This window comes from Rhinoraja longicauda, chromosome 6, assembly GCF_053455715.1.
Source record: "Rhinoraja longicauda isolate Sanriku21f chromosome 6, sRhiLon1.1, whole genome shotgun sequence".
Classification (NCBI taxonomy): domain Eukaryota; kingdom Metazoa; phylum Chordata; class Chondrichthyes; order Rajiformes; family Arhynchobatidae; genus Rhinoraja; species Rhinoraja longicauda.
In genome coordinates this window covers 6157233-6171681 of record NC_135958.1, presented here as the reverse complement: position 1 = coordinate 6171681, position 14449 = coordinate 6157233, and the positions used below count along the sequence as shown (strand labels likewise).

The following is a 14449-nucleotide window of genomic DNA, read 5'->3' as shown; positions in this document are numbered from 1 at the left end:
AAGGACAGCTTTGGATTTCCTGATGTCAAATTGTGGGAACTCTGCCAGTCACTGTCTCTGTTGCACAGTTACAGTGCCCTCCCTAATGTTTGGGACAAAGACCCATCATTTATTTATTTGCCTCTGTACTCCACAATTTGAGATTTGTAATAGAAAAAAAAATCACATGTGGTTAAAGTGCACGTTGTCAGATTTTATTAAAGGCCATTTTTATACATTTTGGTTTCACCATGTAGAAATTACAGCTGTGTTTATACATATTCCCGCCCCCCCCCCCATTTCAGGGCACCATAATGTTTGGGAAACATGGCTTCACAGGTGTTTGTAATTGCTCAGGTGTGTTTAATTGCCTCCTTAATGCAGGTATTAGAGAGCTCCCAGCACCTAGCCTTCCCTCGGGTCATTCCATCACCTTTGGCAACTTTTATTGCTATTTATCAACATGAGGACCAAAGTTGTGCCAATTAAAGTCAAAGAAGCCATTATGAGACAGAAACAAGAATAAAGCTGTTAGAGACATCAGCCAAACCTTAGGCTAACCAAAATAAACTGTGTGAAACATCATTAAGAAGAAAGAGAGCACTGGTAAGCTTACTAAGCGCAAAGGATTGGCAGGCCAAGGAAAACCTCCACAGCTGATGACAGAAGAATTCTCTCTATAATAAAGAAAAATCCCCAAACACCTGTCCGACAGATCAGAAACACTCTTCAGGAGTAATGTGTCAATTTGTCAATGACCACTGTTCGCAGAAGACTTCATGAACAGAAATACAGAGGCTACACTGCAAGATTCAAACCACTGGTAAGCTGCAAAAATAGAATGGCCAGGTTACAGTTTGCCAAGAAGTACTTGAAAGAGCAACCACAGTTCTGGAAAAAAAGGTCTTGTGGACAGATGAGACGAAGATTAACATATCAGAGTGATGGCAAGTCCAAAGTATGGAGTAGAAAAGGAACTGCCCAAGACCCAAAGCATACCACCTCATTTGTGAAACACGGTGGTGGGGTGTTATGGCCTGGGCATGTATGGCTGCTGAAGGTACTGGCTCACTTATCTTCATTGATGATACAACTGCTGATAGTAGTAGCATGATAAATTCTGAAGTGTATAGATACATCCTATCTGCTCAGGTTCAACAAATGCCTCAGAACTCATTGGCCGGCGGTTCATTCTACAGCAAGGGAATGATCCCAAATATACTGCTAAAGCAACAACAGAGTTTTTCAAAGCTAAAATATGGTCAATTCTTGAGTGGCCAAGTCAATCGCCCAATCTGAACCCAATTGAGCATGCCTTTTATATGCTGAAGAGAAAACTGAAGGGGACGAGCCACCGAAACAAGCATAAGCTAAAGATGGCTGCAATACAGGCCTGGAAGAGCATCACCAGAGAAGACACCCAGCAACTGGTGATGTCCATGAATCGCAGACTTCAAGCAGTCATCGCATATAAAGGATATGCAACCAAATACTAAACATGACTACTTTCATTTACATGATATTGCTGTGTCCCAAACATTATGGTGCCCTGAAATTGGGGGACTATGTATAAACACTGCTGTAATTTCTACATGGTGAAATCAAAATGTATAAAAATGGCCTTTATTAAAATCTGACAATGTGCACTTCAACCACATGTGATTTAGTTCTATTTCAAATCTCAAATTGTGGAGTACAGAGGCAAATAAATAAATGATGGGTCTTTGTCCCAAACATTATGGAGGGCACAGTACATCTGTTCACCTGCATTGTGCTAATCTCAATGCATTGTGGCGCTGTCCTTTTTCTTTTCTGATCTTAAAAACAGATATGGCAAACAATTACAATTATTTTCAGAAATGTTAATGCTGACAGAGGATATTTGAGGCAGCGCATTTGTTTGGTATACTTTTCTTACAGCTCAGGTGACATCTACTTCTGAAGGACTGCTAACAAATTAGCCATGCTAAAAGCCAAGAGTGGATCATAACATTGTCCAGGCAAGCAATTAGTGTGTGCTATGAGATTTTAAAGAGAAGAAAAATATTAAATGGAACATTCAATTTTCAGCAATTCCAATATACCCTGTTATTTTTTTAAATCTTGTAATTAAGGTATATTGTTAAATTTCCATTGCTTAGTTGTATATTTCTTGCACCTTTTTCTGATTTGACTCCGATTTATAAATATTTCCGCTTTAAAACTGGGGGAAGGAATCCCATTTTGTTTTCATAAGGGCAGTGTAATATATCTGGACTGGCGCTGTCAAATTCTACGGCTGCTTTTTGAAATTATTTATCATTTGACTTTCTACTTTAGTGTGCTCTTTCACAAAGTAATTACTTGGTTTATCCCTTCCTTTCCTTTTTAGCAAAAGTGCAATGTTAGTAGTGAGCCACTTGTTACAAGGCTCGGCAGCCATTTCTCTCCGGTGAATGAGCTGATGTGGCCTTGCACTGGCATGGTGTGTTGGTGGACGTAGTGGGCAAGTGATATTCTGAGAATTGTTTACCTTGTCACTTGCAGTTGTATGCTGGGTTTCACAGGCCATCAGGCGGGAGGAACAAATGTACAGCTGGCACGCCGTTGTTGTTTGTTCTGTTGGCAAACAGATCTTGTTGTCATGTTTTATGAGAACTGAACGCTGATTCTAATGATTTATCTGCTGGAAACTGACATGTGGACCGTAGTCAGGTGGTTGTGAAGCTTTAATCAGAACCATTATCACATGTCAAGAATATCCCTCATTATTAGTGTATTTTTCTTCTCTTCCCATAGCACGTTACATTCTGCAATCCATTTAAAGTATAAGCCTTTTAATACTTCTTACTGTCCAAATTTGTTTTTGCCATTTTCTCTCAATACAATGGGCCTTTATGGCAAACTAAAACTCTAAGACTTGAAAAAAAAGTTGAAAGGTACAAGTGTCTGGACCCAAAACGTTGCCTATCCATGTCCTCCAGAGATGCTGCCTGACCTGTTGAGTTACTTCTCCACTTTGTATCATTTTGTGTATTAACCAGCATCTGCAGTTGCTCCTTTCTAATCTAAATTAAATCTAATCTAAACTAAGCTTGCAGTTTCCTCACATTTATTGCCCACAACAGATCTCTGTCTTATGACCCTCTTTCTACCCATTTTCACCTCCTGCTTAAAATCCCAACCTAGGTGATGTAAATGATTATAACAACCCAGCCTGGACCTGTTAAGGCAGTGCTGATAAGGCATTGAACTGGTGCCTTTACTGGTTTGGAGAATGAAATCACAGCTAAATTCTGCCTTGTCTAATCAAAATAAATAATGTCTTCTCACCATGTATTCATAAGCATGAAATAGATGTAGGCTTCCCATTCGTTTTGTTTTCCTTAGCTGTCACTGTTTATGCTAAAACTGGGCAACTATCTTAATTTTTTTTAAATTTGTCAATTTTACCAGTTGTCTGTCCTTACTGTTGACAGGGCTGATATTGAGCAGAATGAGTCTGAACTCTTTAAAAAAAAAACTAGCAAATGTTAAACGATATTCATTAAATCATTCGTTATTATACTAATCATTTTTTAAATTCAATAATTAGCAGGTCATGACTAATATGAGTAACATTGGGACATTTATGGGAAGGCTGGACAAGCATGTGAGGGAGAAGAGAATAGAGGATCTTATCGATTTACTTCAGGTAAAAATAAGAGGATGCTCAAATGGAGCATCAATTCCAGCATGGACTGGTTGGCCCTATTGGCCTGTTTCTGCGCCATGTATCCTACATGCAGGTAAAATCTTCGAACATAATATTTTTTGCTCTGCTATGAAGATTGCTGTTGACTTGCTATCTAAATTTCTTTTTTAATGAAAAGCAAAAGCAAATGCAAATAAATCCAATTCATTTTAATTTTCTGTTCTATGGATAAGATCATTGCTGGTGTCCTATTTAAATATATTTTCTTCCAAATGTCTTGTTTGTTATCTATGTATATACATCATAAAAATCAGAACAAGTGTATGCTTACGGAAAAATAGTTGAGCCAATACGATGAAGAGACAGAGATGCAGATGCAAGCAGTCCTTTAGGTGGGGGGAGGGTGCAGGTTGGGAATGGGGGGGGTAGGCGTTTTATATTAAAACCTGACAGAATACCAACGAGCAGCACCATCTGCTGGTCCAAGTGAGCAGAGTGTCGACAGTTATTGAACGACATTTCTATTCAAGCAGATGCATTTTCATGCTTTGGTGCATAATTTTACTTAGATTTATTGGAGACGAGATTTACAAGCCTCTATTAATTAGATATTCACATGTTTTCATGTGCAAACAGGACTGTGCGCAGTACTACCTTGTCTGGATGTGCGGTGATTATATGTTTGGCTATATTGATTCACAGGGAGGACAAACGTTGATAAAATCATAATGTGTTTTTGTGAAGCCAAGTGTGTATCTTCACTGCAGCACGCTAAATAGGGCACTTAGCAGTTATCATTCAATGCCTTCCTCACGAGCAAAGCCGGAGGTGCAACAGCGGAGGGCTAGCCTTTGTTGAATGAAAAGATGGCTTCTGTGAGGGGGTCTAGAGGAAGGGTAAGTGAAAGACTGAATAAGTGGGAGGAGGGGTTTGGACTAAAGGCTAATGGGATTGCATAACCTTCTTTTCTACTGGCTGGTGACTGAGTCGCCATGCACCGCCATCTTAGCTGTTGCAGCTTTCTTTAGCCTTGTGTTATTTGTTAGCTCAGACCTAAAGGTGGCATTTGTTCACAATGTTTGAAAGCTGTTTGATTGCCTCTGCCTACCAGTGCGGCAGCGCTACTGTTAGGCTGATGAAGCATGTGCAGAAATATTATCCAGTGGAGTGCACTGGCATTGGCCTGAAAATCTGTTTGGAAATGCCTGGTGGCAATTTACTTTGCTGTAGTCAGCAGCTCATTTATGGGTGAGAAACACAGACATGCTAAGATGTATCTTACTGCTCTATTTAAATGGGAAGCTATTCAGATTCCTGGAAAGGTGCAGTGGGTAAATGTGGTGTCTTTAACATATTTCAAAATTGGTGCAGTAATGATATTAATAGCTTGTTGTTTAAATCTCTGAATAAGGCCATTGGTTTATGCCTGTTTAGCAGGTGGATAACGAACGGAGTTAAAAAAATGCAGTTATACCGGGGGAACAAACACACGCATCTTTTAAACGAGGTTCCTTTTAGCTTTTCTATGATTGCATATAATATACAGCTTGTTAGAATGGTGACAGTTTTGCAGCTAATGTCTTTGCCTGGAGTTAAGCAGTCCTAAAAATATTGTTGATGCTGAACTAAGGGGCTTTGGTCACGTATTCAGATCTACTTTTAGATCCTTTGTTCTTTCTATTTAAGTCTGGACTGGGAAGTCAATATTGTGTATGGTCCAGTGGCAGATATTTGCGGTTTAGTTTGGAGAATTTAATTGATATCTATCTTTATTTTATTTTTGTTCATTCTAAAATTGTCTATGCAGTTTGGTTGTGCTATTTTACTCGTAATGAGAAAATCTAAGACTTGGAAAAATATAAACTAACGTGTTTATAGTTTTGTAGCAGCAGCCTCTCTACTGGTTTACCAGAATTTTAAATGGCAATGAGTTTTCACAATCACGCAATCAATTTTGTTGTATACCAAGTGGTTGGATTTTCTCTTTGCTACTTTGGAAGAAATTTCCTCTTCGCCAAAGATGTGTAAATATCTGAATGAGGCATTTTCTGAAATCCTTGATTTCACTTTTAATGGCAAACAGATGAAACCTCGCTCAGTCACCTTCTGTAATGTATGGCATTGTATAAAAACATCTATTAATGTAACTTGTAGTTTGTTTAAATTGGCACCTTTCGTCCAAATGGTTACTCGGATGCCAAGTTCACGACGGCTATGATGACTTGCTGATGTCCAGATTCACTATGACTTGAAGTTTTTTGATGTTATAGTCATCTAATGCCGTTAGAATTGTCATTGTCTCTAGGTGAATTTTGCATTTCAGGTTCCACGCTAAATTTTATCTATTTTTCATGTTTGAGATTTGTTGAATAAATGTTCCAGCTCTGGGAAACTTTTTGCCCTGAGCAGATCACTTGTCAGCTGATTGAGGAATTGCCTAGCTTGATCTTTGGAATGAGTTTGGCTCATTCAAGGCTTTGAAACCTGTTCTGCCATTAAGTATGACTACTGTATGTTTACTTTGTGACCTATCTTCTTCACCGCATCATTCTGAAATTCACTACTGGTCATCAAGTCCATAACTAAGAGAAATAGTTTATTCTCAGCTTCCCTGTTAGTTTGCCTCAGTGAGAACACAAAGCAACCTTAATCCTCTAAATCCCAGAGTATATAATCCATGGTTTGTGAGATAATGATTAAATTTTAATTCTCGACTCCCAGTAAAATCTGGTAAATCTAAACTACACTTGGAGATGCTTTCTACATGTAGTCTTTGTAGAGGTTAGCATAACCTCTATCTGCTTATAATCCATTCCTCTTGGTAAAAATGATTGTATTTCATTAGATTCTTTGCTTTTCTTGTGTACCAGTCTCTGATTTTTAATGATTTATGTATATGGTCCCCCTAAATCTCGTTAAATGCACTATTTCTACTATATCTTAATTTAGAAAATACTTGGTTTTGTGATTTTCATTTCATAAAATATGACCTCAAGTGGGCATATGTTGAAAACCATTTGCTATTGTCTGTCTCAATTTGTTAATAACTCTGTACAATTATAAGTTTCTGTACTGTTTTCAATCCATCAATCTGTAGACTTAAAGCTTCTATTAAGGACATTCAGATTATGTGAGTAAGGTGGTATATTTTTCTACAACAGGCAATCTCTGCCTTGTTGTGGGAATAAAATGCTTTGTAGTACTGTGGAACGGTTAGCTTTATCTTGGCAATCCCACACGATTGAAGATAATCTTTCACATTTATCGTCTAAGGGTCCTCAGGTGACTGAGACTGAGACGAGAGCAGTAGACTCACTAGCAAACAGGATAGGTAGTGTTAGAAGGCAGGATTAGACCACAATTACTTTGAAACAAGTCCCATATGTATTTATCTGGAACAAGTAGAGAACAATTTTAATAAAGGTGGCTTCTCTTAGGTTTCCTCCAGAAAGCCTAACACTGGCTTTCTGTCTCCCTCTCTGTGATCTTGGTGCTGCATCTCCTGATGTTTATTTCAAGGTTGCCTTTAAATCAATTTTTTTGGCCTTGCTGTTTACTTTCTCTGGTGAGTTAGGAATACAGCCATTGTTATAGTAGGTGTACATCGGGCACATGCACACAATGACTACTCCTTGTCAATTGATGCTGGATAATCAAGGCTTCAACGCTCAAGATGTTGACAGTGAGTACTCTAGATGTGGATACTCTCTAAATGTTATGTAGTGCATATGACCATTTGGATAAGCTTGAGAAACACTTATCATTGTTATTTTATTTCCATACAAATATAGCTTCACTTGGATCACGTTGCTGAGTTTTCCAGTAGGGGAAAGAGCTTAACTTTTTAGAAAATGTTTATTTCAGAAAGTAATTATGTAAGGATTTAATATTATTTTCTATGCTTATTTTAAATCTGATGCTGGACCACAGAACAATTTGAATTGCATTTAAATACATAAAGTATTTATGTATTGAGTTGCAACATGAAACTGTAGGTGCTGGAATCTTGTGCAAAAAAACAAAGTGCTGGAGGAACTCTGTAGGTCAGGTAGCACCTATGAAGGAAATGGGCAGATGATGTTTTGGGTCGGGACCCTTCTGTAGACTGGAATAAGAGGGGGAGAAAGCAGGAAAAGGGAGGTAGGAGGGGGGGGCAAGGCCTGACAAGTGATAGGTGGGTACAGGTGATGCTCCAGCACCTTAGTTTTTGTTCAAGCATATAACAGCAATTATTTCCCTTGAAATATCTATAACATATATATGTTATTTTGCAGCCACCTTCCTCCCAGACCACTGTTGATGGTTCGGGTCCACAAGCGAAGCAGATTATCAAGTCACAGAATGCACAGCTGATGACTGGAAACAAACAGAAAAAGAAGGAGATGCAGAATAAGCAAGAGAAAGCCAATCGGATCATATCAGAAGCAATAGCAAAGGCTAAGGCACGTGGAGAGCAGAATATTCCCAGGGTGGTAAATCCAGCCTGTTTGTCCACTGGGTCTGCTCGAAAGGAAGAAAGGAAGTCAGGAAAAAGCAAAGCAAAACAGAAGGATAAAGAATTAAAAAACTCTAAAACCGGTTTATGTTCCAAGCCAAAGGATATCGCAAAAATAAGGTAAGTTGATAGAGCTCGTTCTTGTATACAATGCTTGCAACCAATTAGATCTGATGGAGAGATGCTGCCTGTCCCGCTGTTACTCCAGCATTTTGTGTCTATCTTCGGTTTAAACCAGCATCTGCAGTTCCTTCCTACTCAGAAGATTTTAAGTTACACACTTCCCATTTAGTAGGACAAAGATATTGTGATACTTCACAAAAGTAAAATTGGTAAAATATCCAGAGCCACAAAGCCATTATTCACTTAGTTTTGTTTTTTTTAAATAGTGAAGGATTTCTAAATCCAAATATTGACCGACTGCTACCACATAGTTTTGGAATTATATTGAATTATAGAAACATCTACTTCCATCCTTGTGCCAGTTTCACATTAGTCTCATAACATTTCCTTTACTATTGAATTATTATTATTATTATTAACCTTGTATTGTTATTGAATGTGATTCCATCACCATTTCAGTCATTGTATTTAAACAATAATGCCACGAATATGAAAAAGCCAAAAGATTGATTTAACTTTTGGAATCAAATGATAATTGAATCAACTGCATGGTTTGTTAGACCAAAAAAATCTAAAAGGGAAGGATAGGCCAATGTACAGAATTACGTTAGTGATTCTGGGTGCCCCTTTGCTTTGCATTATTCACACTCATAACTTTGACTATCATAGTTTACCTAAAATTGATATATGTACTGGAACCTTGCCCGATTGTTGAACATCTCAGAGAATGGTTAACCTTACCTGTCTTAGTCTTGGTTTCAACAGTTTTAGATGATAATTGTATGAAAACTGCCCTAATTCTATTCATAATGCTATTGAAAATTGTAAATGTTGGTGAATCTGATATAAAATTACCAGCAAAGAAATTTAAGTGTGAATTTCCATGTACAAACAAATGGTAAATGTTGTGACCACTGCATTATTCAGCAAGAGAAAAAAGGCTGTATTTAGTGCTGTATGTATTGAGGCTGTTCACACTTTCTTGCATTGAAATACCAATGCTGTTGAGCTGAAGGTAAAGTGGTTTGGTAGATGCTTTGTCAGCTAGTATTTTATCCTGAAATTTCAAAACCACTATTGTAGATACCAGAAAAAATATCACTGGGCTGGTTGGCGTCTAAAAGTTAAAACGGGTATCATTGTTTACTTCCACTAGTTTATTTGCCAGAGAAAACTGAACTGTGTCCAAGTTTGCACTGAATTAGTGAAATGACAGTGGGTGCTCCCTGCATTCTAATCGTTCCTTTTTCACAGCTGATTTGTCAAGTTCCTAGACTCTTTAAAACCTTTGTTTTGCATCAGTTGCTGTTAGCCAACATTCAAAGGAAAATAGAGGCAGTGCGAGACCACCTGTGGCCAATTGGCCTCATGCCGTGGGTCAGATGCCTGAACAGGGTGACAGGAGATATGGGTTATATTACACAGTTTGCATTGATGCACGACAGTGTGTCAGCCTGGTGGCAACTGTGTCACGCTGTTATCATCTGAAATAGAAGTGATTTCGGTTGTGTTGTACCAGATAAATAGGTTTGAATGCACATTTCACCCTTTTTGGTCTCATTTGACTGTTTTGTTGTGAGGAGCACTTCACATAATGTGCTTTCATATACAATTCAATATTGTTTGTACCTGCTCTTTTCCAGTTTGGTTATCAATTTTTGATGGTTGTTTGAGGCAGAATCACAGACCTTTCATTCGAGTCTGCATCGACCATGTAACTCTATATTCCATTTTATTTTCCCCAAACTCCTATCAACTTCCTAAAGATTTGACACTAGAGGTGATTTTTCAGTCACCATAAACCTGCAATCTGCAAGTCTTTGGGCTGTGGAGGAAACTGGAGCATCTGGAGTAAACCCACATGATTACAAGGAGGGCATGCAGACTCCACACTGACAGTGCCAGAGATCAAGATTAAACGGATCGCTGGCAGTGCGAGGCAGCAGCTCTGTGCTGCCTGCTGAGAGTTCCTGGCATTTGGATTCATCTTTTAAAATTCTATTTGATGTAACTTTTGAAAATCTATTTTGATAATGCTAATCGGATCCTGAAAAGCACAATTTGAAAACCATAAAAATAGCTTGTGACCATCTGTTATTGTGAAATGTCATGATGTTACAGTGTATTTTTCTGCTGCTTGTTCTGAGGCAGTTGGTTATTTTACATTTGAATCTTTACTGTGACCAAGGCAATGGGACTTTTGGAGACAAACTATTTTAATTGACAGGTAAAATAGGGGCCAACCATTGCAGCCAAAATTGCAAAGGATGTTGGCTGCTCAGACCAGGCTCAGGATATTGTGGAAAAGATCCAGCTCAGGGTTCCAGTCTCCATTTCTTATCAGTACTCAGTTGATCTCCGATGCAAAGAATGGGCATGAATTATGGGCAAAAACAGGTTTCTGTGGTCCCCTGAGCCTGCTCTGTCATTTTGATTACATTCCATAGGGACATGTAGCAGGGAATTCAGTGGAAACATGTAGCATGGAATTGCGCCTTTTGGTCCAACTCATCCATGCTGACCAAGATACCCATCTCCACTTGTCCCATTTGCCAGTGTTTGACACTTATGCTTCTGAACTTTTTCCTATTCATGTACCAGTCCAAATGTCTTTTAAATGCTGCTTTTGTACCTGCCTCAAACACTTCCTCTGGCAGCTCATTCTGTCTGTCTAAATCGCACACACTGGACTTTAGATGTGGTTGCCCAATATAATTGCAGCAACATGCATGTCTAAAGAAGGGTCCCGACCCTAAACATCCATTTCCTCCACAGAGGTTGCCTGATTTCAAGTTCCTGGCCGCGCATATCCTTGAAGATCTGGCCTGGACCCAGCACATTGATGTAATTTAAAAAAAAGCCCATCAACTCCTCTACTTAGAAGACTGAGGAGATTTGGGATGTCGATGAATATTCTCTTGAACGATAGAGAGCATATTGACTGGTTGCATCACCATCTGGTTCGACAAACCCATCACCTCTCCCTAGATTGTACCACTCACCTACAAACCAGGAACCGATTACAGGAGCAATTAATCAACCTATTTGAGCATCTTTGTGATGCGAGAGGAAACAGCATCTAGAGGAAACCCAGGATGCATCCAGGGAGAATATGCAAATTTGCAAAGCGCTGTAGGTCAGGATTGAACCTGGCTCACTGGAGCCCTATTAGCTGCACGTTCATTCAACACTTAATTCCTGCCATTTCAACCATATTGCCTTAAATATTTTGACGTAAATGCTTGATTTTCTCAACCATTGTTTCCCATTCTATTTTTCTGCTTTTGCCTCCTACATTGACTTTTGCTACTCTGTAGAATTTTATATGATTATAAAAACGCTTCAATTTTTTAATATACTATTTAGTTAATTCGTCCAATCCCCAGACTTGCTTCACGTGACAATAATGTGACTTGTAAAACTAGCATTGCGTTTAATTCACTTTGTCACGCAATGATCACCTTCCTAATTAAATGTTTATTGCTGATATATTAGGACCACCAGATTAAGATAAATATAATTGGTTAATGCTGCACCACTGACTCTCCTGGAACTATGTGTGTGGACAGAATAAATGGTTCAGTAGTGATTAGCTTTAATTAGTCTGCCAGCTCTGGCCCGATTCATCAATAGATATTGGCCTGGGTGAGGATTGGAGACTGTCATTCAATCTGTGTTAAATCACTCATTTCAATTCGTAGTATGAGATGGGGTGCAAAGTGACTGGAAAATATTTTTTAAATGAGGGGCACTTTAAGGTAGAAATTTGTTTGGGATGCAATCAGATCAGAACTATGAGCCGGACTTAATATGAAGAAAGGCACTGAAACATTGCCTATCCATTCACTCCCTGGGACTCAGCCTGGCTCGCTGAGTTCCTCCAGCACTTCATGTTTTGCTGATGAAGCTCACTAATTCACCATCAATTATTTTACCCAATAGTCCAAGACTTGTATTTCTATCCCAAATTCTGGTATATCTAATCATGTTTGAATATAGCAGCCAGCCAACAGTGTCATTGCTTTGAATGTTGCTGCCAGTAGGATCAGAATCCAAGGAATTGTGGATCATAAACAGTTGCAGCGATCAACAAAAATGACTTGGAGTTATCAAGGGTCATAAGGGATAGGAGTAGACTTGATAGGCCAGACAACCTATCAAGTCTACTCCGCCATTCAATCATGGATGATCGATCTCCCTCCTAACCCCATTCTCACCATAACCTTTGCCACCTATACTAATCAAAATATCTATCTCTGCCTTAAAAATATCCACTGACTTGGCCTCCACAGCCTTCTGAATTCCACAGATTCACCACCCTCTGACTAAAGACATTTCTCCTCATCTCCTTTCTAAAAGAACGTCCTTTAATTCTGAGGCTATGACCTAGTCCTAGACTCACCCACTAATGGGAACATCCTCTTCACATCCACTCTATCCAAGCCTTTCACTATTCTATATGTTTCAATCAGGTCCCCCCTCATTCTTCTAAGCTCTAGCGAGTAGTGGCCCAGTGCCAATAAATGCTCATCGTAGGTTAATCTCATTCCTGGGATCATTCTTGTAAACCTCCTCTGGACCCTCTCCAGAGCCAGCACATCCTTCCTCAGATATGGTGCCCAAAATGGCTCACAATATTCCAAATGCGGCCTTACCAGCGCCTTATAGAGCCTCTGCATTAAATCCCTGTTTTTGTATACAGGCCTCTTGAAATAAATGATAGCATTGAGTTTACTTGTTAGTTTCTTACACCACAAAGACTGGGTGCTGTGATCAGTGAACTAACAAGGTAATACTTTTTTAGACTTTAGAGATACAGCGTGGAAACAGGCCCTTCGGCCCACCGAGACTATGCGACCAGTGATCACCCCGAACCCCAGCGGTATCCCACACACAGGGGACAATTTACAATTCTGCTGATGCCAATTAACCTGCAAACCTGTGTGTCTTTGAAGCGTGATAGAGGGGAGGGGGTTGGGGTTTATCGGAGTTCCTGGAGAAAACCCACAGGGAGAACATACAAACTCCATACAGACAGCACCCGAGGTCAGGATCGAACCCTTGTCCCTGGCTCTGTAAGACAGCAACTCTACTGCTGTGCTACTGTGCTGCTCCAATGAAGATTTATTTTGTGGTATTCTGATTTCAGGATTCTGCACCTGACATGGGGATATCAACCATGAGGGTTGATGGATGATCGATGTAACAATGAATTTTTACAATGCATTTGCCATTCTTTAACATTCTCCTGTGCAGTGCAAGATTGTATTATTCACCATCCCGCAGGGAATTATTTTATCCAATTTGATTTTTCAATTCTTAGATTAATAAATTAATCCTCTCTTATTGACATGTTATTCAACAGCAAAATTATAATCACACTTGGCAAGAAAAAGAAAAGGAGGAATGATTCGTCAGCAGAGGGGTTGAACTCTATGCAGATTATCACACCATCCATAAAGAAAAGAAGGAATGACATATCAGCAGAGAGATCAGATGCTGAACAAATTCCAACACCATCAATAAAGAAAGAACCCATCGCTGGATGTCAGGTAAGACTTAATGTACAATACTTTGGGAGGAGTAAAACAATCCCAAAAGGTGCCTAGCATAATATACAGTGTGTAGGGTAGGAGAGGAAGTGTGATGGGTGTAGGAGTGATCCAAGTGTGGATAGGGGAAGGACAGCAAGGAAGGCAGGGAGGAACATAGTGGAAGGAGAAGTAATGTGTGCAAGAATAGACCGTGTGAGTGAATGGGGAAAGTAGGTGAAATCATGTGGGATTCAGGAGTGCAATGAGACTAATATGAAAGGGCAAGGGATGGATGGAAAATAAAAGGCACAAAATGCTGGAGTAACTCAATGGGTCTGACAGCATCCCTGGAGAACATGGACAGGTGACGTTTTGGATCAGAACCTTTCTTCACACTGAAAGGTTGAAAAACATTAAGAGAAGGTGAAGAAGGGGGACAAAACAGAGGACACGAGAGGAAGTAATGTAAAGGAGAAGGGCAGTGAAATTAAAGGCCCGAGGGACAGTTAAGCATATGGAACGTTAGAAAGAGAAAAAAATAGAGCAAAATCAAAATAACTGACCAAATAATATGTTCTTGCTCTTTCCCAATTGTTCCTAATGATCATCAGATCCACACAGAAATCAGTTCTCCATTTTTCTCAA

The 14449-nt window shown here is 39.3% G+C and overlaps 1 protein-coding gene across 11 annotated transcripts in view; it reads left to right on the top strand.

Moving 5' to 3' along the window:
- chd9 (chromodomain helicase DNA binding protein 9) overlaps window positions 1-14449 on the top strand; it is a 196967-nt gene that overhangs the window by 109164 nt on the left and 73354 nt on the right. For 6 of the 11 annotated variants that reach the window (XM_078400388.1, XM_078400385.1, XM_078400392.1 and 3 more), the window contains 2 exons: window positions 7927-8267; window positions 13636-13822. In XM_078400388.1, the coding sequence (XP_078256514.1) occupies window positions 7927-8267; window positions 13636-13822 (528 nt within the window). The other 5 variants (XM_078400394.1, XM_078400393.1, XM_078400389.1 and 2 more) reach the window with 4 other exon arrangements.